This window comes from Xenopus laevis, chromosome 2S (assembly GCF_017654675.1).
Source record: "Xenopus laevis strain J_2021 chromosome 2S, Xenopus_laevis_v10.1, whole genome shotgun sequence".
Lineage (NCBI taxonomy): Eukaryota > Metazoa > Chordata > Amphibia > Anura > Pipidae > Xenopus > Xenopus laevis.
In genome coordinates, this window is record NC_054374.1 from 126,029,680 (window position 1) to 126,055,488 (window position 25,809).

Consider the following 25,809-nt stretch of genomic DNA (forward strand, 5'->3'; position numbering starts at 1 on the left):
AACTTGGCTGGTGGCAGATGACTGGGAATGGGAACAGGTGGTCAAGGTGGAAGGCGGAGTGGAGGGTGGTTCAGACGGGTCAAGGAGAGCAGAGGTAGAGCAGTAAGATGCTGGACCAGAAGGAGTGTGGCTTTTAGTTTGCCTGTTGCCTTTGAGGTGTTGCTCCCAAAGTGCTTTGTGCTTGCCGCTCATGTGCCTTCGCATAGAAGTTGTACCTATGTGGCTGTTGGGCTTACCAAGGCTCAGTTTCTGACTGCACTCATTGCAAATTACAATGCTTTTGTCAGAGGCACACACATTAAAAAAATCCCACACTGCTGACTTTTTGGAAGTGTGCGATCTGGCGGTAACAGTAGAAGTTGGCGGCATTGGCGGCAATGGCGGGTGCGTTGGCCGGCTGAACACAGGTGCCGATACATGTTGTTGCCCTACTGATCCCTGCGGGCTGTCCTCCCTGCTTCTTCTAAGTCTTATTCTCCTACTGCCTCTCTGACTCTCCGTCTCTCCATCTGAACTACCCTCCTCTTGCTCTCTTCTACTAGGCACCCACAAAACATCAATCTCCTCATCATCATTCTCCTCAGATGCATCAATTTCTTCTGACACATCACAGAAGGAAGCAGCAGCGGGGACCTCCTCCTCATCACTCATTATGTCCATCTCTATCGTGTTCTCTGCCAGAATTAAATCTGGTGTAAGGTCCTCATCTCCTTCATCTTCTTCTGGCAATAATGGTTGCGCATTACTCAGTTCAAGAAACTCATGGGAAAATAACTCCTCTGACCCCAGTGAAGAAGGGGCACCGGTGGTGGAGGAAGTGTTACGTGGGGTGGCCATAGCAGTGGAGGATGAGGAGGATGTTGTGGTAAAGTTAGAAACGGTAGAGGATGGGGTGTGCTGTGTAAGCCAGTCAACTACCTCTTCAGCATTTTGGGAGTTCAGGGTCATTGGCTTTTTAAAACTGGGCAATTTGCTAGGGCCACAGGATTGCATAGCAGCACGGCCCCTAGCACGGCCTCTGCGTGGCGGCCTGCCTTTGCCTGGCATTATTTTTAAAAAAACAACAACAACAACAAAAACTCAGTTGGTTTTTCTGGAAACGATAATACACACAGCTAGATGGCGGGTTGAAGAAAACAGTGTGCAAATAATGCCTACAAGGTCAACGTATACACTACTACAGCGGTGGATACGGATTACGTAAAATATATGAATGCTGCTTGAAAAAAAGTAACTCAAGTGGTTTTTCTAGAGACGATAATATTATCAATATTTAGACAAAATGTGAACAAGCTCACACAGCTAGATGGCGGGTTGAAGAAAACAGTGTGCAAATAATGCCTACAAGGTCAACGTATACACTACTACAGCGGTGGATACGGATTACGTAAAATATATGAATGCTGCTTGAAAAAAAGTAACTCAAGTGGTTTTTCTAGAGACGATAATATTATCAATATTTAGACAAAATGTGAACAAGCTCACACAGCTAGATGGCGGGTTGAAGAAAACAGTGTGCAAATAATGCCTACAAGGTCAACGTATACACTACTACAGCGGTGGATACGGATTACGTAAAATATATTATGGCTGCTTGAAAAAAGTCACTCCGGTGTTTTTTCTGGAGACGGTAATATTATGGATATTTAGACAGAATGTGAACAAGGTCACACAGCTAGATGGCGGGTTGAAGAAAACAGTGTGCAAATAATGCCTACAAGGTCAACGTATACACTACTACAGCGGTGGATACGGATTACGTAAAATATATTATGGCTGCTTGAAAAAAGTCACTCCGGTGTTTTTTCTGGAGACGGTAATATTATGGATATTTAGACAGAATGTGAACAAGGTCACACAGCTAGATGGCGGGTTGAAGAAAACAGTGTGCAAATAATGCCTACAAGGTCAACGTATACACTACTACAGCGGTGGATACGGATTACGTAAAATATATTATGGCTGCTTGAAAAAAGTCACTCCGGTGTTTTTTCTGGAGACGGTAATATTATGGATATTTAGACAGAATGTGAACAAGGTCACACAGCTAGATGGCGGGTTGAAGAAAACAGTGTGCAAATAATGCCTACAAGGTCAACGTATACACTACTACAACGGTGGATACGGATTACGTAAAATATATGAATGCTGCTTGAAAAAAGTCACTCCGGTGTTTTTTCTGGAGACGGTAATATTATGGATATTTAGACAGAATGTGAACAAGGTCACACAGCTAGATGGCGGGTTGAAGAAAACAGTGTGCAAATAATGCCTACAAGGTCAACGTATACACTACTACAGCGGTGGATACGGATTACGTAAAATATATGAATGCTGCTTGAAAAAAGTCACTCCGGTGTTTTTTCTGGAGACGGTAATATTATGGATATTTAGACAGAATGTGAACAAGGTCACACAGCTAGATGGCGGGTTGAAGAAAACAGTGTGCAAATAATGCCTACAGGGCAAATAATGCCTAAAAGGTCAACTTATACACTACTACAGCGGTAGTAAAATAAAAAAAAGTAAAATAAAAAAAAATGAATATTAAAAAAAAAAAATTAAAGTTGGTGCTGCTGAACTACTAGGAGCAGCAGATTAGCACACCAGTCCCACTCCCCAACACTGCTAGACTAATAGCACTGGGCTCTTATAGTAGTAGTAGTAGTAGTAGTAAAACAACAAAAAAATAAATAAAAGCAGTCCTTACAAGGACTACTGTTATTGCAGCAGTCAGCAGATGAGATCAGAAGCAGGACAGCTGCCCACTGCAGCTACATACAGAGCACTGCAGTAGAAGGTAGATTACTAGCCAGCAAAGCTACCTAAGCTTAAATGTCCCTCAAACCCCTGCAGACTTCTGTCCCTCCAATAACAGAGCAGTATCAAAACGATTACTAGCCAGCAAACTTTCAACTGTCCCTGAAATCACTAACAGGCAGCAGCTCTCTCCCTACACTATCTCTTCAGCACACACAGGCAGAGTGAAAAAACGCTGCAGGGCTTCGGTTTTTATAGGGAAGGGGAGTGGTCCAGGGGAGAGCTTCCTGATTGGCTGCCATGTACCTGCTGGTCTGGGGTGAGAGGGCAAAAAAAAGCGCCAACAATGGCGAACCCAAAATGGCGAACGTTGCGCGACGTTCGCGAACTTCAGGCGAGCGCGAACACCCGATGTTCGCGCGAACAAGTTCGCCGGCGAACAGTTCGCGACATCTCTACCCATAGAAGTAGGCAAATAGTAAGTACAGTGTTTCGGAAGGAGACTGCAGGTAATACACTACTCAGAGCTGACTCATGCCATCCAAAACATGTTTTCAAAGCCATACCATTCGGACAATTTCAACGACTCCGACGAAATTGTAGTACGGATGAAGAGTTCGTTAAAAAATCGGTTGATCTAAAAAATCGTCTCCTTCAGAGAAACTATTCCTTTAATCTTCTGGAATCGTCTTTTCTAAAAGCGTTCAGGACTGACCGAATGACCCTTTTGAATGATCATAAAAAAGCAAGAAATAAAGATAGTGATAACGACAAAATAAAGGATAAACCTATGTTTATTACTTCCTTTAGCAGGCAATATCAGAAGATCAAAACAATTGTTGAGAATAATTTACCCATTTTGTTCAATGATGTAAGTCTGCATAACATTCTCAAGGATGGTTGTAAATTCGTCACACGACGAGCACCTACATTAGGTAACCTATTGGCACCTAGTGCTGTACCAGGCAAAGTAAAAGGAGGAACCTGGTTACAAACGAAAGGCACCTATAAATGTGGTGCAAATAGGTGTGTTACATGTGAAAGGATTTTAGTATCTAAGGAGTTTAAAAGTAACAGCACAGGCAAATCCTTTAAAATGAATCATTTCATAAATTGTAACACTAAGTTTGTTATTTATTTACTTAGTTGTTCAAAATGTGGCATACAATATGTCGGGTGCACTTCCAGAAATTTAAAGAATAGAATGAGGGAGCATATTAATCATATAACATCTCAGAGAAATTCCTCAGTAGTTTCGAGACATTTTCTTGAATGTGGCAATGGAGACATCAAATATCTGGATATTCAGGGTATAGAAAAAATTGAGCCTGCGTATAGAGGAGGGAACTTAATGGAGAAACTTCTCCATAGAGAAGCTTTTTGGATTTTCACACTAGGGACTCGACAGCCTACAGGTCTCAATTTCAGATTTGATATAGCCTGTCATGTTTAGGCTCTTGACTACCCTGGTGTGAGTCCTCTCTCCCCCCCCCTTTTTTCTGAACACTTTATCACTATTTTTTGAACTTTTTATTTTTATTTTAATTTTATATTTATTTTTATTTTTATATGTTTATTTGCTTAAAAATTCTTGACTATTCCTTAAGTATGTCTCATTTCTTGATACTATAAGCCTCTAAAACTGATTCTTTGAAAAGTTATGTTTAATTATAAGTACATATCACGCTAGTAACCAAGATCGCTACGCTTTCAATTTTTTAGCTACAACTTCAGTTTTGATCTACATTGTTTCCTTAGTTTTTCCTTAGTTATCCTCGTTAAGTTGTTTCCATCTGAGTAAAATTCATTAACTATATAGAACCGCACAGAGCTTTGGCTTAAAATGTTTGCCGAAAATAAATGAGTTACTAAAAAGAATTTTAATTGATCAAATATGCTCTGAAATCCTATGGATTTATTATATATATATATTTAAAAAAAGAGAAAAAGAAAGAAAAATGATTTAAGCGTGAAGCAATCTAATTCTTTGGTTTTCAACGGAATTGATTATTATACTACACCATTATTATATTATTATATATTTATTTCTCTTAGGTTCTATTTCTTTGATGAGCTTTGTTTCAATAACATTTTTTCCTTATAATATAAAGGTTTTAAAATTATTTGTTTAAAAACGGCATTTTAAGGTGTACTACAGTTTTGAAATAGTTAATAACAGGAGTTTCCAATGAACGCTAAATACCGGCTTTGATCGAATTACTAGTGTAGGATGATGTCATTTCCTAAAAACTCCTTTAAAAAGCCGTTAGAAGTTTCTGTGAAATTATGCCTATGACTACGTATCGCTTAGATACGAAACGCGTCAGGATGCAATGGTTTTAATGTATTTTGAAATAAAGCAATAACTTTTACTCACTACAAGAGGTTTCCGGAGTGCTTGCTGACTTCTTCCTAAACTCCACTTTTAGTTACATGGTTTGTACAAAGTATGCATAAGCTGATGCGCCCCGCCAAGGCAGTGTCCATGCATCAGTCCTACCTAAGTGAAAAAGGGTATTTTCTTTGGGAGGAGAAAGACCATACCTGCTTCTCTCTTTATTTGGCATGACCTCTTCCAAAGAAACATTCAGCATTATGGGCTTTTAAGTAATCTGTAGGACTGTGTTTAGAGGGGCGGGGGTTGGGAGAGCAAGCATTAAAGGGAAAGCCACTTTCCTTTATAGAATATACAAAAACAAAAAATGCAGCTCATCCATGTGTTGCAATTGAAATCAGTCTGGTGCATGGGTGTGTGGCTTATATCATATACTGAACTAAACAAATTAACCCAACACTATCATTATACAACTTTAAGGAACAATTGGATTAAAGAGAACTTATCTGAATTTGACAAAAAGAGACACTTTTGGTTACATGGTTTGTACAAAGTATGCATAAGCTGATGCGCCCCGCCAAGGCAGTGTCCATGCATCAGTCCTACCTAAGCGAAAAAGGGTATTTTCTTTGGGAGGAGAAAGACCATACCTTATATATATATAAATAATTTTTTTTAATCTAAAACTCCTGCTACCCCAGGAATGAGCTGTTGCTTTGACAGTTTTACATTATGGAAAAAAATTGTTGTTGTTAATAAGACTGTAGTGAAAACTATTTTATGAGTTCCTACAAGGGATGACTGTCATATTTGGATACCAGTTAAACTCCTTTTGGCCCTTTTTTTGTCAGTCATGTTTCCCATCTCTTGTAATAACTAGGAATGAAATAAACAAATCAGGGTCGAAGTTTTAGCTTTTAACATCCTGCTCTTGCCATTCCAATTGTAGTGCCCTCTTTAAAGAAAGAGACATATTGCACTAGAGATTTATGGAGAAAATAGGAGGGGTTTTCAAGAGGGCAATGGAGGAAGGAATAGAACGAAAGTGATTTTAAGTTTTATTCATCTATATTATCTTTATTGTCATCTATATTATCTTTAATGTCTCATTAGAAAAACAAATATTCAAGATGATACAATCTGTGTGGGTTCATTACTAGTAAATATTAGGTTATACATGTTGTTGTTGTTGTTGTTGTTGTTGTTGTTGTTGTTATAATAATAATAATAATAATTTGACAGTAAGAAACAGTGTAGTACAATTAGTAAATATTACATTATAGGAAAGTGTACAGTTTCACCAAACATACTCTGCAAACCGTCTCATAAAAAAGTCCCTCCTGTGCAAGTTACATGTGAAACAGACCCTTCTCTCTATCACAGTGCTAATCAGATTTCTTGGCAAAATAAAAAGCCATTTTTTACAACCAGTTCATCTGCTAAGGGGCAGATTTATTAAAGTGTGAGATTAGAACTCACCACAATAAAACTCACTCACTTTCAATGCATTCCTTTGGGATTTTTAAAAGGATATTTATCAAAAATTGAACTCCATTGATAAGATTCTAAAAACATGGTTGAGTTTTTCTGTGATGAGTTCTAAATTCACACTGTGATAAGTCTGCTCCTAAATGTCATCTTGTGAGAAAAAAAAAAAAACAAGTCGATTGATCCATTTTATTAGCAATATGCCAGTGTGAACTATCCAACAGTTTGTACATTTGCAGCTTCAGCAATTAATAATTAATAATAATATTTAGAACAGTCAAGTAACCCTGTAGTTTAAATACATGAAATAAATTAGCTGTACATTTGAGTATAAATCTTCACTCTATTCATGCATTCATGTTTTTGAAAAGTTCTGGCTTTTAGGCTGTTGAATTATGAGATTTATCTTAAATTGCAAATAAATCCTTTAGCCAAAAACGATGTACCTGTACAAGAGAACCTTTAAACGAATTGTTAAGTATAAAAATAAAAATTGGGTAAAGAGAGGCTGTGCAAAATATAAAAAAATTCTAATATAGTTAGCCAAAAATGAAATCTATAAAGGCTGGAGTGACTGAATGTCTAACAGAACAGAACACTACTTCCTGTTTCTGATCAAATTATCACTCACCAGGGGCGCACCACCAATGAGGCGTGCTGAGACGCTTGCCTCAGGCGGCAACGTCGGAGAGGTTTCCAGGGACGGCAAAAAGCCGCTCCTGGTACCTTTTAAGAGCCGAAATTTTCCGGCTCTTTTTTCGGCTTTACTAATGCGAGAGAGCGCAGTTGCATTAGTGTTCCTGCCTCCCCTCCCGACAGGTAAGTTGGCGAGGGGGGGGCGGCATTGCAGGAGCCAATTCAGGCAGCCCTTAGGCAAGAATCGGCGCTGTCACCAAAGTGATAAAGTATCTTTATTGTGTGGAGTATATGCGTATACAAATAGCCAGTCAAACATACCCTTGACAGCCTACAGCAAATAATCTGTATAGTAAATGAATATGTATAATATTTACGTGTATATAAAGTCTGTGAATTTCATCTCTGTGTGTGTCCATCTCTCAGGAGAGAATAAAAAATAATAAGAAATAAAAATGGACAGAATAAGGGTCACATATAATATTATTTAAAAAGTCATAAAAATAAAACTGTTAGGGGGCGTGGCTAGCGCTGCAAGGGCATGGTCGCATCAGAGTGAGCTCCGCTCAGATATAGCCCACTGACCGAGACAATAACCCAAGGACATGGGTAAATCACAAGGCACCCGACCGACTAAAGAGCCCAACAAGACCCCGAAGCAGTCGGGGCAACAAAAAGACATTCCAACACTTTTCTGCAAGAAAAACAGAGACACGCTACAATCCAAGATGGCGCCCGCTAGGCCCGGAGAGAGGGAGACCAGGGAGGCCGCGGATTACCAATTGCAAGATTCGTCTGACGCAGAAAGTGACACGGACAGTACAATGGACATGCAAGCTTACCTGAGACAATTGCCATCCAAGAAAGATATTAAAGCAATGCTTCACTCGATGACGGAGGAGATTAGAACGGATCTCCAAGGCATCCGACACGAGCTGGAAAGCATGGGCGCCAGAACCGACACACTGGAAAGAAACCAAACGAAAATAGTGAGTAATCAAAAACAACTTAACTCTGTAATATCTAAACAAGAAAGAGAGATAGCGGGACTAAACAGACATATTGAAGACTTACAAAACAGAAGTCGCAGGAATAATATTAGAGTGCGGGGGGTTCCTGAATCCATCACAAAAGAGGAGATAGTGCCTACCCTCCTGCAAATCTTTAATGGCGTACTTGAAAGAGATCCCAACACTGCGATCCCTATTGACAGAGCGCACAGGGTATTTAAGCCACGGAATGTACCTCCAGAGGCACCGAGAGACATTTTGTGCTGCATAAATGATTTCCCCATGAAGGAGGAGATTGTAGTTAAAGCCAGGATGAAGAAAAAACTTACATTTGGGGACAACAACATAATCCTCCTACAAGACCTCTCACTAACTACACTGATTAAAAGGAAGCAACTAAAACCTCTAACAGACCAACTGAAACAAAAAGGAATACAATTCAGGTGGGGTTTCCCCTTCAGCCTGACAGCTAGCAAAGAAGGAAAACAAGCTACCATTCGCCACCCAGAGGATACTAAAGAGATGCTGGACAAGTTTCATCTAGAAGAAATACACATACCAGGATGGCATGAAGCAGAGACTGCCCAAATAGGGGATACCCAAGAGATGGACAATGTGTGGCATGATGTTCCACAGATACAGAGAACACCAAAGACAGCACGCAGCAGAGCAGTCAAAAACTACACACCAAACAAAAGAACCCCAAACAAGGACTGGGCGGACACCTGAATACACGATTTCGCAAGCAAACCAACCTGCCGTTTCAAGAACTTTAAGTATCTTTTACTATATGATTACATGATGTTAATATGTTGTTTTTGAATACGTATATATATATATTATAAGGTTTGAATATTGCAGGTTTACTATATGGTTTCGTTAAACATGTCCTTCTAAGAACATATAAAATACAGGAAAGGTCAGTGGGATATCCCACATGTTAACAGATTTAATCTTCTGAGCCCAAAAACCACTACCCCCCCCCCCACAGTGGTCGACCGCAGTATAGCAGTGCGGTGAAGCAGTTCCGACCCACTAGAAACAGACATAGACATTGTTCATACAATCGAATATGAGTTATTCCCCAGTTATTAAAAAGTTGGAGTTAATTTACGTTACACAGTTACCCTACCTAACCCCACTACAAGGAAGCAGGATGAGTATATTTCGCAATAGAACCAACTGCAAATATGGGACGTAATATGATATTAACACTATGGTCCCAAAATGTTAATGGGATCAACATACCAAAAAAGAGAGCACAAATCCTAAATAACTGCCATAGACAAGGGGCTAAAATCATCTATTTACAGGAGACTCACATCAAGAGAAACCATGAGTCAATATTACAAAATAGATGGTATAAGCAGGTTTTCCAGAGCACTAATCCGGACAAGAAGGTAAAAGGTACAGCAATATTAATTCACAAGGATATACCATTCTCACTAGTAGACTCCAAAGCAGACCCTGAAGGTCACTATGTTATGGTGAAGGCAAAATTATTTAATGTACTATGCACCCTATGCTCGATGTATGTACCAAACAATGCTCAAACACAATATGTGAAAGAAATAACATCTCATCTGACAGAGTTTGCAGAGGGTATCATCCTATTAGGAGGAGACTTAAACGCCACCCTTAACCCCCTCATAGATTGTTCCACGCAAAAATCGTCTATCACCTATAGAGCAATAAAGAAAATGAAAACATGTCTCAACCAACTTACAATGGTAGATATATGGAGAACAAGAAACCCGAAAAGCCAAGACTATACATTTTTCTCCTATCCAAGGAACTGTTACTCGAGAATCGATAACTTTTTTATAAATCAGAAATGGCTTCATCTGATTAAGGATATACAGATAGGTCCGATAATTCTCTCAGACCATGCCCCATATATCACTAAGATTGCCCTCCCGGACACCATGAAAGAATCGTTTATATGGAAATTTAATGAAAGAGTGTTGCTTAATAAACAAAACAGAGATACCATTTCCGATTTCATAAAAGATACGTTGCAATACAATGACTTACCTGGGACAGACCCATCGACTCTTTGGGAAACAGTAAAAGTAGTCACTAGGGGCAACTTAATTGCACTGAGTTCTAAATTGAAAAGAGAACATGAAAACAAAATAAAAACATTACTACAAGACATACAAACCCTAGAAAACAGCCATAAAGAATCATTATCCAGAAAAATACAAGGAGAGTTAGAGAATAAAAGAGTTCTACTGAAACAATTATTAGATAAGTTTTCGGAACAAGCATATTTGAGATGTAAGAGAGAGTATTATGAAATGGGAAACAAACCAAGCAAATTACTGACAAAAATAATAAAAGCCCAAAAAAACAAAACTTTTATATCACAAATGAAAGACGCTAGACAAAACATATACCATACTTACCCAGGGATTGCAAAATGTTTCCAGGAATTTTATAGTTCACTGTACAATCTAAATCCAGGACCGCAAAATCATAGCAAACTAGAAAAAATAGAGAAATATTTAAGAAAGTCACAGATACCGAAGATACCGCTGGAGGCACAAAAACGACTAGAAGACCCCTTCTCAGTAGAAGAACTACTAAAAGTAATCAAAGATGCCCCACCAAACAAAAGCCCGGGACCTGATGGATACAGCGCAGGTTTCTTTAAAGAATTTAAACAACTTATAGTACCACCACTGCTAAAACATTTTAATTCCATAACGGATCAGAAACACTTCCATAAACAAGCCCAAGAAGCACAGATTACAGTTTTGCACAAACCGAACAAAGATCCATCCATATGCGGCAGTTACAGACCTATCTCACTAATAAATCTGGACCAGAAACTATATGCAAAAATGATCGCCAACAGATTACAATCCATCATCCCGAGATTAATCCACCCAGAACAAACAGGCTTTGTGAAAGGAAGAGAAGGAAAAGACAACTCAACTAAACTTATCAACCTGATGCAATACTCTATACGCAAACAAATCCCTTTACTAATGCTAACAACAGATGCGGAAAAAGCTTTTGATCGAGTGGACTGGTCGTTCCTAAAATTGTCTTTACAAGCTTTTGGTTTTGGCCCTCAGCTAATATCAAAAATTATGGCACTATATCACTCCCCTCATGCCAGAATCAAGGTCAACGGCATACTGTCACCTCCCTTTGAGATAACCAATGGAACGAGGCAGGGGTGCCCTCTGTCTCCTATATTGTTCATCTTAACGATGGAGACCTTAATATCATCTATTAGACACAATAAGGAAATAGCAGGCATCAGACTAGGTACACAAGAACATAAAGCAGCGGCCTTCGCTGATGATTTACTGTTAACGATTACTAACCCAGAAACCACCCTCCCAAAAGTGGTAACAGAATTCAAAAATTTCAGTGAAGTCTCAAACTTCAAAATAAACTTCTCCAAGTCGGAAATATTAAATGTCAACATACCAGAAAAGCAAGCTAAACGACTGGAAAAAGCCTTTCCATTCAAATGGAGCACCAGAACAATTAGATACCTAGGAATTCAGCTACCCTCTCACCCAAATAAATTATATGAAGAAAATCACATCCCGTTGGTAAAAGAAATACAAACCCTACTACAAGAATGGTCCCAAAAAACCATATCTTGGTTTGGCAGACTCAATATATTGAAAACAATGATAATGCCTAAAATATTGTATTTGTTCCAGATGATACCCATCAAATTACCACAACGATTCTTCAAAATGTTGAACTCAATATTCACAAAATTTCTCTGGAAAAAGGGGAAACCTAGAATAAAACAAGCATATCTAATTAAAACAAAGCCAGATGGAGGAATAACCTTACCTAGCCCGATACATTATTATTATGCAGTCCATCTTCATAGAATGTGGCTATGGAAGCAAGAACAACATTTCAAACTATGGAAAGAGGTGGAACAATACGAGTCCCACATTCTCCTGAGAAACGCCATTCATGTACAATATGACGACATCCCAAAGCCATTAAAACTACACCCCACAATAGGGGCAACTTTGGAAGTGTGGCACCAACTGCAAAAGAATTATAAAGCGGCACCATTCCCTTCTCCAGATATGGAATTGTTAGATAACCCAGGCTTCCCCCCCAGTTGCGAGAAAGGACAGTTAGATAGGTGGGCAAGATGGAAAGACAAACCTACGAAACTTAGTGATTTCATTAAAAGAAAGAAACTACTTCCCTTGAGCAAAGTTCACTCGAGATGGGGAACCCACCCAAGAGACTTTTGGAACTACATCCAGATATCTAATTACGTAAAGTCGGTCGGTATAGAGAAAATAACCAGACCCCAGACAGATCTAGAAAAAATGCTAAACCAAAATACATTAGTACACCCCATTGCAAAATTCTACAAATTTCTGATAGAGTACAAAAGTGATGATGATGAGATGGGGTTTAAGACCAAATGGGAAAAAGAACTCAAGCTAAAAATACACAAAAAAGTTTGGAAAAACATTATGACACTTGCCCATAAAGGGTCTAGATCGATCAGGACTCAAGAAGCAAACTACAAGCTGATAAGCAGATGGTACAGAACACCGAGTGAACTTCATAAAATTTATGATACGGCATCAGAGAAATGCTGGAGATGTGAGACTCAGACTGGAACACATAGCCATATCTGGTACGCATGCGAAAAACTAACTCAATACTGGAAAGATATATTTAAAGTAATTAACAAATTAAGACCTCAAATGTTCCCCAATTGCATAGAAACTGTAATTCTAAACTTAAACCAATTTACAGGAGCAGTAATACAAGACAAGTTGATCATACACTTATTACAAGCAGCCAGAATAGTTATCCCAAAATATTGGAAGACCACAAAATCACCGCAGAGAATCGACTGGATAAGAGAAGTGGAAAACACAAAGACAATGGAGGAGATGACATCTATAAAGAATGGTTCTATGAAAAAGTTCGAAAAATATGGAAAGACTGGAATATACTTCAGATTAGAGATAATTAAATTGTACCAAATTGTACAAAGATTACAGATAGGTCCATGCAGTGGAAATTAAATTGAATTCAACTAAATACAAATACAGATGTAGTAAAGAATGAAGATATAGCTAATGTTACTACCTGCTTCCAACTTTTACCCCCCCCATATTTTCCCTTCCCCTATTACAACCTCCCCCCCTCCCCCCCCCTCTTTATCAATCAGCAGTAGCATAGAGACTAGTGGAACAGCAATGAAAATGTATGTGATGATAGGATGATATGATAAGCACTGGCAAGATTGAATATCTTGTTTTTATATAAAGTATACAACGGCATACTATGCTAATATGGTTACTGCTTATTACTCTTATGCTTATTACTATTATGCTTTTCATATGCCTTTTTACCCCCCTCCCCATTTTTCTTCTGTACCCTTGAAAATTGAAAAATAAAGACTTACAAAAAAAAAAAAAATAAAACTGTTAATGCAAAGGAAAATTTAATTGTCAGATGCTGGACAAACCAATATAAGGGCTCAATTATAAACATAGGTGCTAAACCGCAGAAGTGCAGTTTCCAGTAGCAGTAAATTGACAAGTAGGGGCCCATTTACTTAGCTCAAATGAAGGAATAGAATAAAAAAAACTTCAAATTTCTAATGTTTTTTTTGACTACTTCGACCATCGAATGGGCTACTGCGACCATCGACTATGACTTTGACTTTGAATCGAACGATTCAAACTAAAAATCATTTGACTATTCGACCATTCGATAGCCAAAGTACTGTCTCTTTAAAAATAAAACTTCGACCCCCTAGTTCGCCACCTAAAACCTACGGAAGTCAATGTTAGCCTATGGGGAAGGTCCCCATAGGCTTTGCTTTCTTTTTTTGGTAAAAAAAAAATCGTTCGAAGGATTTAATCGTTCGATCGAACGAATTCTGGTAAATCCTTCGACTTCGATATTTAATTAATTAACCCTCGATATTCGACCATAAGTAAATTTGCCCCGTAATGTCAAAAAGTAATTGGGAAATAATTAGTGCAAAGTGCACTGATGCAGTTAAGCATCTAAGTATGTTCAAAAATGAACCCTAAATGTTAATAAAATATTTTCATTTTATGTTGTCACTGGTTCTTACAACGATACATACAGTAACATTATGGGGCGGATTTATCAAAGTGTGAGATTACAGCTCACCACAGAAAAACTCACCCATGTTCTATTCATTCCTATAGGAATTTTAGAATCATATTTATCAATGGAGTTCACCATTTTATAAATATGCTTTTAAAAATTCAATCAGAATTAATAGAAAGTGAGTTTTTCTGTGGTGAGTTCTAATCTCACATTTTGATAAATCTGCCCCTCAATGTTGCCACCTTGTCCTACTGAAAAATAATGATGCTTCCATAACGGAGGGTCGTTACTTTTTTTTACCTTAGGTCACATTCTTCATGTTTGTATCTCACTTGTACTGTTAACAGTAGATCTTGCGTTATCAGATTTGTCTTTAGAATAATCCCTTCATTAAGACAAAAGGGGAGCCAGATCTTCCCTAAAATGCCTAGCCCTGCCCTAACTTGAATTTTGATTTTAATGTTTCCCTTTCTGTTTTTCTTTTCCAGATTTTTCAAGAAACAGGTTGACTGAAGTTCCTGTGGAAGTGTGTCGGTTTGTGTCACTGGAAGCGCTGAATTTGTACCATAACTGTATCAAAATGATTCCCCATGCCTTTGTAAATCTGCAAATTTTGACATATTTAAACATTGGGTAAGTGCTATTTTCTTGCCTAGTACTTTTTAAAGTAGCTTAGATTGCTTAGAGGTTGTGGCTTTGGACAGTGCTATGTCAGCTATGAGGACAGGTGACAAACTGGCTGTTACAACTGTCAGTAAAAATGAGACTTGATGACAAAGGTTTTTTTTCCCATTGAAAATGTAACAACCGGCCCTGACTTTAATATAAATCACACTGGTTTATTCCTCAGCTACTTGTGATATTGCAAAGTTCCTTACCTTTTAATAAACATGAAGCTGGAACTTTATTGCTGCTTTCAAATGCATTGTGGGAAGACAAAACATCAACTGCAGAGCAGCACCTGGAATTGTAATTCATCCACAGCTCAATAGACATGCTTCAGATCCTGAATCCTGATCCTGATTTGTTGAGTAGACCTTTCTCTCTTGCTCACATATCACGTGTTCTGTAAAACCCCATTATTTATCCCCACAACAAGCAACGGCTGTCAGAAGATTGTGGACACCACCACTGTCTGACCTTCCAATTTCCATATGTTACAGTACCATTATTATGAAATAAATCAGTTAAGGGGTAATATGAATTTCATATCTAAAGCTTGGGGTGTATTTTGCATGTGCAACGCAAGATAAAAGACTGTGAATGTTTAAAGTGGACCTGTCACCTACACATAAAAAACTGCATAATGGAAGTCCTTTTCAAATTAAATATGGAAAATTTTTTTTCCATTAAAACATCCATACCTGTTATAAAGGTGTTTAAATATCTAAACTGTCAATCAAATATTACCTGCCCCGTCTCTATGCCCGTGGCATAGAGGAGGGGCAGTCAATTACTTTCACTTTCCATTCAGCACTTCCTAGATGTCACAGCTCTTCTCACATTCCCCCTTCCCTCCTCAGGCTCTATAATTGTGTACGGCACTGCACATGGACATTAGGTCCCTCATTCTGGTTCATACACAAGATATTGGGGTGATACACAATTTCCCTTAATAACCGTGTCCACCAAATGGCAGCTGCCTGCTTGCTGTGATTGTATAATTCCAAAACAGAAGGAAACAAAATTTAAATAATAAATACAGTGTAAGTAAAGTTTATTTTGCTCAACTAACATGATAGAAAAGAATTTGAAATTATTTCTTAGGGTGACAGGTCCCCTTTAATGGAGTATTTGTTCTAAAGCAATAGGTATCTAAGTTTTTACCTTCCAGCTCAACATTGGATCTGATGTTAATTCCCTCCACGTGTTGATAAAAAACAACACATATAAGGTTGCAGGAAAGACATCAGCTTTGAAAAGGGGTGCTGGGAGTAGTGGTTCAAGAAAATCTGGAAGGCAGCAGGACATAGATGTTTTAATTATTTAATCATTGCTATAGCTTATAGTAAAATAAAATGACCTTTTTATTTGTATACATGTTTTTCACCCCCCAAGGGACCCATTTGATGCTAGGTGTTGAAAGCATATGTCCTTTTTTTATTTGGTATCTTCTGTTCCAGGACAGGGTTTTGTTAAAAACAAAAAAAAAAGCACCAGGGCTGAAATGCATTTTTAGGGGCCAGAGGGGATTAGTCACGATACCTTGGCATCTTTGATCCATGTGCCATTGATTACTAGGGATGTAGCGAACGTCGGAAAAAAAGTTCGCGAACATATTCGCGAACTTGCGCAAAAATGCGAGCGGTTCGCGAACGGTTCGCGAACCCCATAGACTTCAATGGGAAGGCGAACTTTAACATCTAGAAAAGACATTTCTGGCCAGAAAAATGATTTTAAAGTTGTTTAAAGGGTGCAACGACCTGGACAGTGGCATGCCAGAGGGGGATCAAGGGCAAAAATGTATCTGAAAAATCTGCCTGTGTGTGCTTGGAAGAGATAGTGTAGGGGGAGAGCTGTTAGTGATTTCAGGGACAGATGATAGTAAGCTTGCTGGCTAGTAATCTGCTTGATACTGCTCTGTATTGGAGGGACAGAAGTCTGCAGGGATTTGAGGGACATTTTAGCTTAGGTAGCTTTGCTGGCTAGTAATCTACTGTTCTCTTTAAACAACTGCCATACGTTGACCTTGTAGGCATTGTTTGCCCAGTTTTTTTGGACGCAGCCACTGAAGCACAGTTGCCAGAAAAAATATGCCATATAAATGCTGAAAATAGTAATTTTTCGCCATACGTTGACCTTGTAGACATTGTTTGCCCAGTTTTTTTGGACGCAGCCACTGAAGCACAGTTGCCAGAAAAATTATGCCATATAAATGCTGAAAATATAAATTTTTTTGGTTGCAGCCACTGAAGCACAGAGGCCAGAAAAATTATGCCATATAAATGCAGAAAATATGCATTTTTTTGGTCGCAGCCACTGAAGCACAGTTGCCAGAAAAATTATGCCATATAAATGCTGAAAATATAAATTTTTTTGGTTGCAGCCACTGAAGCACAGAGGCCAGAAAAATTATGCCATATAAATGCAGAAAATATGCATTTTTTTGGTCGCAGCCACTGAAGCACAGTTGCCAGAAAAATTATGCCATATAAATGCAGAAAATATGCATTTTTTTGGACGCAGCCACTGAAGCACAGTTGCCAGAAAAAATATGCCATATAAATGCTGAAAATAGTCATTTTTTGCCATACGTTGACCTTGTAGACATTGTTTGCCCAGTTTTTTTGGTTGCAGCCACTGAAGCACAGAGGCCAGAAAAAATTAAACCAGTAGGGTTTGCACCCTAGTTTGTAACGGTGGCGGAGGGAGGAGGAGGACGCTAAAGGACAGCTGTGTGTGGAGTCATGAGGCTTGAAGAGAAGGACAGCTGCATAGAAGTCAGAACAAGTCTTCCGGCGTGCAGTAACCCTCCGAGATCCACCCCTCATTCATTTTAATAAAGGTCAGGTAATCGACACTTTTGTGACCTAGGCGAGTTCTCTTCTCAGTTACAATCCCTCCTGCTGCACTGAAGGTCCTTTCTGAGAGCACACTTGAGGCTGGGCAAGACAAGAGGTTCATGGCAAATTGTGACAGCTCTGGCCACAGATCAAGCCTGCGCACCCAGTAGTCCAGGGGTTCATCGCTCCTCAGAGTGTCGATATCTGCAGTTAATGCCAGGTAGTCCGCTACCTGCCGGTCGAGGCGTTCTTTGAGGGTGGATCCAGAAGGGTTGTGGCGCTGCCTTGGACAGAAAAACATTTGCATGTCTGACGTTACAGACTGGCCAAAGGGCTTTGTCCTTGCAGGTGTGCTCGTGGCAGGATTACTGGCACCTCTGCCCCTGGAATGTTGATGAGTTCCTGAAGTGACATCACCCTTAAAAGCATTGTACAACATGTTTTGCAGGCTGGTTTGTAAATGCCGCATCTTTTCGGACTTGTGGTATGTTGGTAACATTTCTGACACTTTATGCTTGTACCGAGGGTCTAGTAGCGTTGCGACCCAGTACAGGTCCTTCTCCTTAAGCCTCTTGATACGGGGGTCCTTCAACAGGCATGACAGCATGAAAGACCCCATTCTCACAAGGTTGGATGCAGAGCTATCCATCTCCGCTTCCTCATTATCAAGGACTGCATCATCCACGGTCTCCTCCCCCCAGCCACGTACAAGACCAGGGGTCCCCAAAAGGTCACCACTAGCCCCCTGGGAAGCCTGCTCCTGTTGGTCCTCCTCCTCCTCCTCCACAAAGCCACCTTCCTCCTCTGACTCCACTTCTGGCACCTCTCCCTGCGTTGCAGCAGGTGCCTGGGTTCGTTCTGGTGATTCCGACCAGAAATCGTGCGCTTCCAGCTCCTCGTCACGCTGGTCTACAGCCTCATCTGTCACTCGTCGCACGGCACGCTCCAGGAAGAAAGCGAAGGGTATTAGGTCGCTGATGGTGCCTTCGGTGCGACTGACCATATTTGTCACCTCTTCAAAAGGTCGCATGAGCCTGCAGGCATCGCGCATAAGCACCCAGTAACGGGGGAAAAAAATCCCCAGCTGTGCAGATCCAGTCCTACCACCCAGTTCAAAAAGGTACTCGTTGACGGCCCTTTGTTGTTGCAGCAGACGTTCCAACATAAGGAGCGTTGAATTCCAGCGAGTCTGGCTGTCAGAAATCAAACGCCTGACTGGCATGTTGTAGCGCTGCTGAATGTCAGCAAGGCGTGCCATGGCTGTGTAGGAACGTCTGAAATGGGCCGACACCTTTCTGGACTGGGTGAGAACGTCCTGGAATCCTGGGTACTTGGAGACAAAACGTTGGACTATTAAATTTAACACATGTGCCATGCAGGGCACATGTGTTAAATTGCCTAGTCTCAACGCTGCCAACAGATTGCTTCCATTGTCACACACCACTTTTCCGATCTGCAGTTGGTGTGGGGTCAGCCACCGATCGGCCTGTGACTGCAGAGATGACAGGAGTACAGATCCGGTATGGTTTTTGCTTTCCAGGCACGTCATCCCCAAGACAGCGTGACAACGGCGTACCTGGCACGTCGAATAGCCTAGGGGGAGCTGGGGGTGCACAGGTGTGGAGGAGGAGAAGGAGGACCCAGCAGCAGAGTAAGAAGAAGAAGAAGACGAGGTAGAGAGCGATGGAGGAGTAGAGGTGGTGGCAGAACCGCGTGCAATCCGTGGCGGTGACACCAACTCCACTGTTGTTGTTGAGCTACCCATTCCCTGCTTCCCAGCCATTACCAAGTTCACCCAGTGGGCAGTGTAGGTGACATACCTGCCCTGACCATGCTTGGAGGACCATGCGTCAGTAGTCATATGGACCTTTGGCCCAACACTAAGTGACAGAGATGCGGTAACTTGGCTCTGCACATGTTGGTACAGGTGTGGTATTCCCTTTTTAGAAAAAAAATTGCGGCTGGGTACCTTCCACTGCGGTGTCCCAATTGCTACAAATTTGCGGAAGGCCTCAGAGTCCACCAGCTGGTATGGTAAAAGCTGGCGGGCTAAGAGTGCAGACAAGCCAGCTGTCAGACGCCGGGCAAGGGGGTGACAGTCAGACATTGGCTTCTTACGCTCAAACATGGCCTTCACAGAAACTTGGCTGGTGGCAGATGACTGGGAATGGGAACAGGTGGTCAAGGTGGAAGGCGGAGTGGAGGGTGGTTCAGACGGGTCAAGGAGAGCAGAGGTAGAGCAGTAAGATGCTGGACCAGAAGGAGTGTGGCTTTTAGTTTGCCTGTTGCCTTTGAGGTGTTGCTCCCAAAGTGCTTTGTGCTTGCCGCTCATGTGCCTTCGCATAGAAGTTGTACCTATGTGGCTGTTGGGCTTACCAAGGCTCAGTTTCTGACTGCACTCATTGCAAATTACAATGCTTTTGTCAGAGGCACACACATTAAAAAAATCCCACACTGCTGACTTTTTGGAAGTGTGCGATCTGGCGGTAACAGTAGAAGTTGGCGGAGTTGGCGGTATTGGCGGCAATGGCGGGTGCGTTGGCCGGCTGAACACAGGTGCCGATACATGTTGTTGCCCTGCTGATCCCTGCGGGCTGTCCTCCCTGCTTCTTCTAAGTCTTATTCTCCTACTGCCTCTCTGACTCTCCGTCTCTCCATCTGAACTACCCTCCTCTTGCTCTCTTCTACTAGGCACCCACAAAACATCAATCTCCTCATCATCATTCTCCTCAGATGCATCAATTTCTTCTGACACATCACAGAAGGAAGCAGCAGCGGGGACCTCCTCCTCATCACTCATTATGTCCATCTCTATCGTGTTCTCTGCCAGAATTAAATCTGGTGTAAGGTCCTCATCTCCTTCATCTTCTTCTGGCAATAATGGTTGCGCATTACTCAGTTCAAGAAACTCATTGGAAAATAACTCCTCTGACCCCAGTGAAGAAGGGGCACCGGTGGTGGAGGAAGTGTTACGTGGGGTGGCCATAGCAGTGGAGGATGAGGAGGATGTTGTGGTAAAGTTAGAAACGGTAGAGGATGGGGTGTGCTGTGTAAGCCAGTCAACTACCTCTTCAGCATTTTGGGAGTTCAGGGTCATTGGCTTTTTAAAACTGGGAAATTTGCTAGGGCCACAGGATTGCATAGCAGCACGGCCCCTAGCACGGCCTCTGCGTGGCGGCCTGCCTTTGCCTGGCATTATTTTTAAAAAAACAACAACAACAACAAAAACTCAGTTGGTTTTTCTGGAAACGATAATACACACAGCTAGATGGCGGGTTGAAGAAAACACTGTGCAAATAATGCCTACAAAGTCAACGTATACACTACTACAGCGGTGGATACGGATTACGTAAAATATATGAATGCTGCTTGAAAAAAAGTAACTCAAGTGGTTTTTCTAGAGACGATAATATTATCAATATTTAGACAAAATGTGAACAAGGTCACACAGCTCGATGGCGGGTTGAAGAAAACAGTGTGCAAATAATGCCTACAAGGTCAACGTATACACTACTACAGCGGTGGATACGGATTACGTAAAATATATGAATGCTGCTTGAAAAAAAGTAACTCAAGTGGTTTTTCTAGAGACGATAATATTATCAATATTTAGACAAAATGTGAACAAGCTCACACAGCTCGATGGCGGGTTGAAGAAAACAGTGTGCAAATAATGCCTACAAGGTCAACGTATACACTACTACAGCGGTGGATACGGATTACGTAAAATATATGAATGCTGCTTGAAAAAAAGTAACTCAAGTGGTTTTTCTAGAGACGATAATATTATCAATATTTAGACAAAATGTGAACAAGCTCACACAGCTCGATGGCGGGTTGAAGAAAACACTGTGCAAATAATGCCTACAAGGTCAACGTATACACTACTACAGCGGTGGATACGGATTACGTAAAATATATGAATGCTGCTTGAAAAAAAGTAACTCAAGTGGTTTTTCTAGAGACGATAATATTATCAATATTTAGACAAAATGTGAACAAGCTCACACAGCTCGATGGCGGGTTGAAGAAAACAGTGTGCAAATAATGCCTACAAGGTCAACGTATACACTACTACAGCGGTGGATACGGATTACGTAAAATATATGAATGCTGCTTGAAAAAAAGTAACTCAAGTGGTTTTTCTAGAGACGATAATATTATCAATATTTAGACAAAATGTGAACAAGCTCACACAGCTCGATGGCGGGTTGAAGAAAACAGTGTGCAAATAATGCCTACAAGGTCAACGTATACACTACTACAGCGGTGGATACGGATTACGTAAAATATATGAATGCTGCTTGAAAAAAAGTAACTCAAGTGGTTTTTCTAGAGACGATAATATTATCAATATTTAGACAAAATGTGAACAAGCTCACACAGCTCGATGGCGGGTTGAAGAAAACAGTGTGCAAATAATGCCTACAAGGTCAACGTATACACTACTACAGCGGTGGATACGGATTACGTAAAATATATGAATGCTGCTTGAAAAAAAGTAACTCAAGTGGTTTTTCTAGAGACGATAATATTATCAATATTTAGACAAAATGTGAACAAGCTCACACAGCTCGATGGCGGGTTGAAGAAAACAGTGTGCAAATAATGCCTACAAGGTCAACGTATACACTACTACAGCGGTGGATACGGATTACGTAAAATATATGAATGCTGCTTGAAAAAAAGTAACTCAAGTGGTTTTTCTAGAGACGATAATATTATCAATATTTAGACAAAATGTGAACAAGCTCACACAGCTCGATGGCGGGTTGAAGAAAACACTGTGCAAATAATGCCTACAAGGTCAACGTATACACTACTACAGCGGTGGATACGGATTACGTAAAATATATGAATGCTGCTTGAAAAAAGTGACTCCGGTGTTTTTTCTGGAGACGGTAATATTATGGATATTTAGACAGAATGGGAACAAGGTCACACAGCTCGATGGCGGGTTGAAGAAAACAGTGTGCAAATAATGCCTACAAGGCCAACGTATACACTACTACAGCGGTGGATACGGATTACGTAAAATATATGAATGCTGCTTGAAAAAAGTGACTCCGGTGTTTTTTCTGGAGACGGTAATATTATGGATATTTAGACAGAATGGGAACAAGGTCACACAGCTCGATGGCGGGTTGAAGAAAACAGTGTGCAAATAATGCCTACAAGGCCAACGTATACACTACTACAGCGGTGGATACGGATTACGTAAAATATATGAATGCTGCTTGAAAAAAGTGACTCCGGTGTTTTTTCTGGAGACGGTAATATTATGGATATTTAGACAGAATGGGAACAAGGTCACACAGCTCGATGGCGGGTTGAAGAAAACAGTGTGCAAATAATGCCTACAAGGCCAACGTATACACTACTACAGCGGTGGATACGGATTACGTAAAATATATTATGGCTGCTTGAAAAAAGTGACTCCGGTGTTTTTTCTGGAGACGGTAATATTATGGATATTTAGACAGAATGTGAACAAGGTCACACAGCTCGATGGCGGGTTGAAGAAAACAGTGTGCAAATAATGCCTACAGGGCAAATAATGCCTAAAAGGTCAACTTATACACTACTACAGCGGTAGTAAAATAAAAAAAGTAAAATAAAAAAAAAATGAATATTAAAAAAAAAAAATTAAAGTTGGTGCTGCTGAACTACTAGGAGCAGCAGATTAGCACACCAGTCCCACTCCCCAACACTGCTAGACTAATAGCACTGGGCTCTTATAGTAGTAGTAGTAGTAGTAGTAGTAAAACAACAAAAAAATAAATAAAAGCAGTCCTTACAAGGACTACTGTTATTGCAGCAGTCAGCAGATGAGATCAGAAGCAGGACAGCTGCCCACTGCAGCTACATACAGAGCACTGCAGTAGAAGGTAGATTACTAGCCAGCAAAGCTACCTAAGCTTAAATGTCCCTCAAACCCCTGCAGACTTCTGTCCCTCCAATAACAGAGCAGTATCAAAACGATTACTAGCCAGCAAACTTTCAACTGTCCCTGAAATCACTAACAGGCAGCAGCTCTCTCCCTACACTATCTCTTCAGCACACACAGGCAGAGTGAAAAAACGCTGCAGGGCTTCGGTTTTTATAGGGAAGGGGAGTGGTCCAGGGGAGAGCTTCCTGATTGGCTGCCATGTACCTGCTGGTCTGGGGTGAGAGGGCAAAAAAAAGCGCCAACAATGGCGAACCCAAAATGGCGAACGTCGCGCGACGTTCGCGAACTTCCGGCGAGCGCGAACACCCGATGTTCGCGCGAACAAGTTCGCCGGCGAACAGTTCGCGACATCTCTATTGATTACCTGACTAATTACATTACATTGACTACCTGATTAATTATGTGCTGTTAAAAATGATAAACCGAATTGTTGCCTGAAAATAAAAGCGAAAAACAACCCTATGGGCAAACACAGCAAACTCCCAGGACAGGTCTCTACAACAGATGTGTTTTCTGCAAGGGTATTTAAAGGGGTTGTTCACCTTTGAGATAACTTTTAGTATGATGTAGAGATTCATATTCTGAGACAATTTACAATTGGTTTTCATTATTTATTCTTTGTGGTTTTTTTTGTGTTATTTAGTTTTTTATTCAGCAACTCTTCAATTTGCATTTTAAACTATTAGCGCGGGTCCAAATTACTCTAGCAACCATGCATTGATTTGAATAAGATTCTGGAATATGGCTAGGAGAGGACTGAATAGAAAGATGAGTAATAAAAATTAGCAAGAACAATACATTTGTAGCCTTACAGAGCATTTTGTTTTTTAGAAGGGGTCAGCAACGCCTATTTGAAATCTGCAAAGAGTCAGAAGAAAAAGGCAAATAACTATAAAACTATAAAAAATTAATAATGAAAACCAATTGAAAAGTTGCTTAGAATTGGACAGTCTATAACATACTAAAAGTTACTTTAAAGGTGAACCACCCCTTTAAGTCTTTGTGATCTTTTATGATGGCACTGACAATTTTATGATTTCTATTAAGGAGTGTTTATCAGAACATGTTGGCACTAATCTTATTCTTGTAAATGAATAGTTTTGTTTAACTTTTTTTACTTCCAGAAAATGTAGCCAGTCCAGCATCCAACTTGTTTTCTCATTCAGTGGCACAGTATCATTAGCAGTTGACGGGTTAAAGACAAAATCTGTTATATTACACAGATACAGTAGAAAACTCAGCTTTCTAACATTGTATTCTAATGCTGCAAGAAGTCTGATATATTTGTCATCTTAATGAAGGTCTGTCTGAGAGAAGCTTGAGTGGAATGCACACTGAACGTAATGTAGGAAGAATGTTGTCTTTTCTTGCGAGTTCTGCTCCACTATAGTTACTGTATGCAACTGATTACATTGTAATTTATGGCCTGGCATAGCAATAACAGCAATAGCAATAACATTCACATAGGGCAGCATTAAAAGAAACATGTCTGTATAAACTGTATAGGACGGTGTAGGACCGTTCCAAGTGTCAAGACTGAAAAAATAGCTTTTATTGTTATAGGTTGCTTATAGTAATGACAGAGAAAACTTCCTTTTGGCGCACTCACTGCACATAACTCAGCAGATCCTTATTGGGTGCTAAATGTGGCATGTATCCCAATTGTCACAACTTCTCTCTTTGTATAATAATGTTTTTTTTTTTTTTTTAATTTCTTGGCATTTTCCCTAATGTAAAAATGAAACTGAAATTTACAACAACATTTAAAACATCCAGTTAATCACAATGCAAAAGGAAATGTTATAAAACGAAGTTGTGTGTTTGCAGACAGAAATTGAAGTAGACTTGTAGAACATCAGCCTTTTTGTACTGAAGGGCTATAATATGTCTGTTAATTTCACTGCCATCCATCATTTGTGAATGACAGATACTAGCACCCCCAAAGGATTTGAAGTAGGGATGCAACGAATCCACTATTTTGGATTCGGCCGAACCCCCGAATCCTTCGCGAAAGATTTGCCCGAA

General features: G+C 40.2%; 1 protein-coding gene across 6 annotated transcripts in view; it reads left to right on the forward strand.

The window, feature by feature from the left end:
- Positions 1 to 25,809, forward strand: part of lrch1.S (leucine-rich repeats and calponin homology (CH) domain containing 1 S homeolog) — a 123,331-nt gene that overhangs the window by 38,840 nt on the left and 58,682 nt on the right. For all 6 annotated transcript variants that reach the window (XM_041584360.1, XM_041584358.1, XM_041584357.1 and 3 more), the window contains exon 2: positions 14,820 to 14,964. In XM_041584360.1, the coding sequence (XP_041440294.1) occupies positions 14,820 to 14,964 (145 nt within the window). The remainder of the gene's footprint in view (positions 1 to 14,819; positions 14,965 to 25,809) is intronic.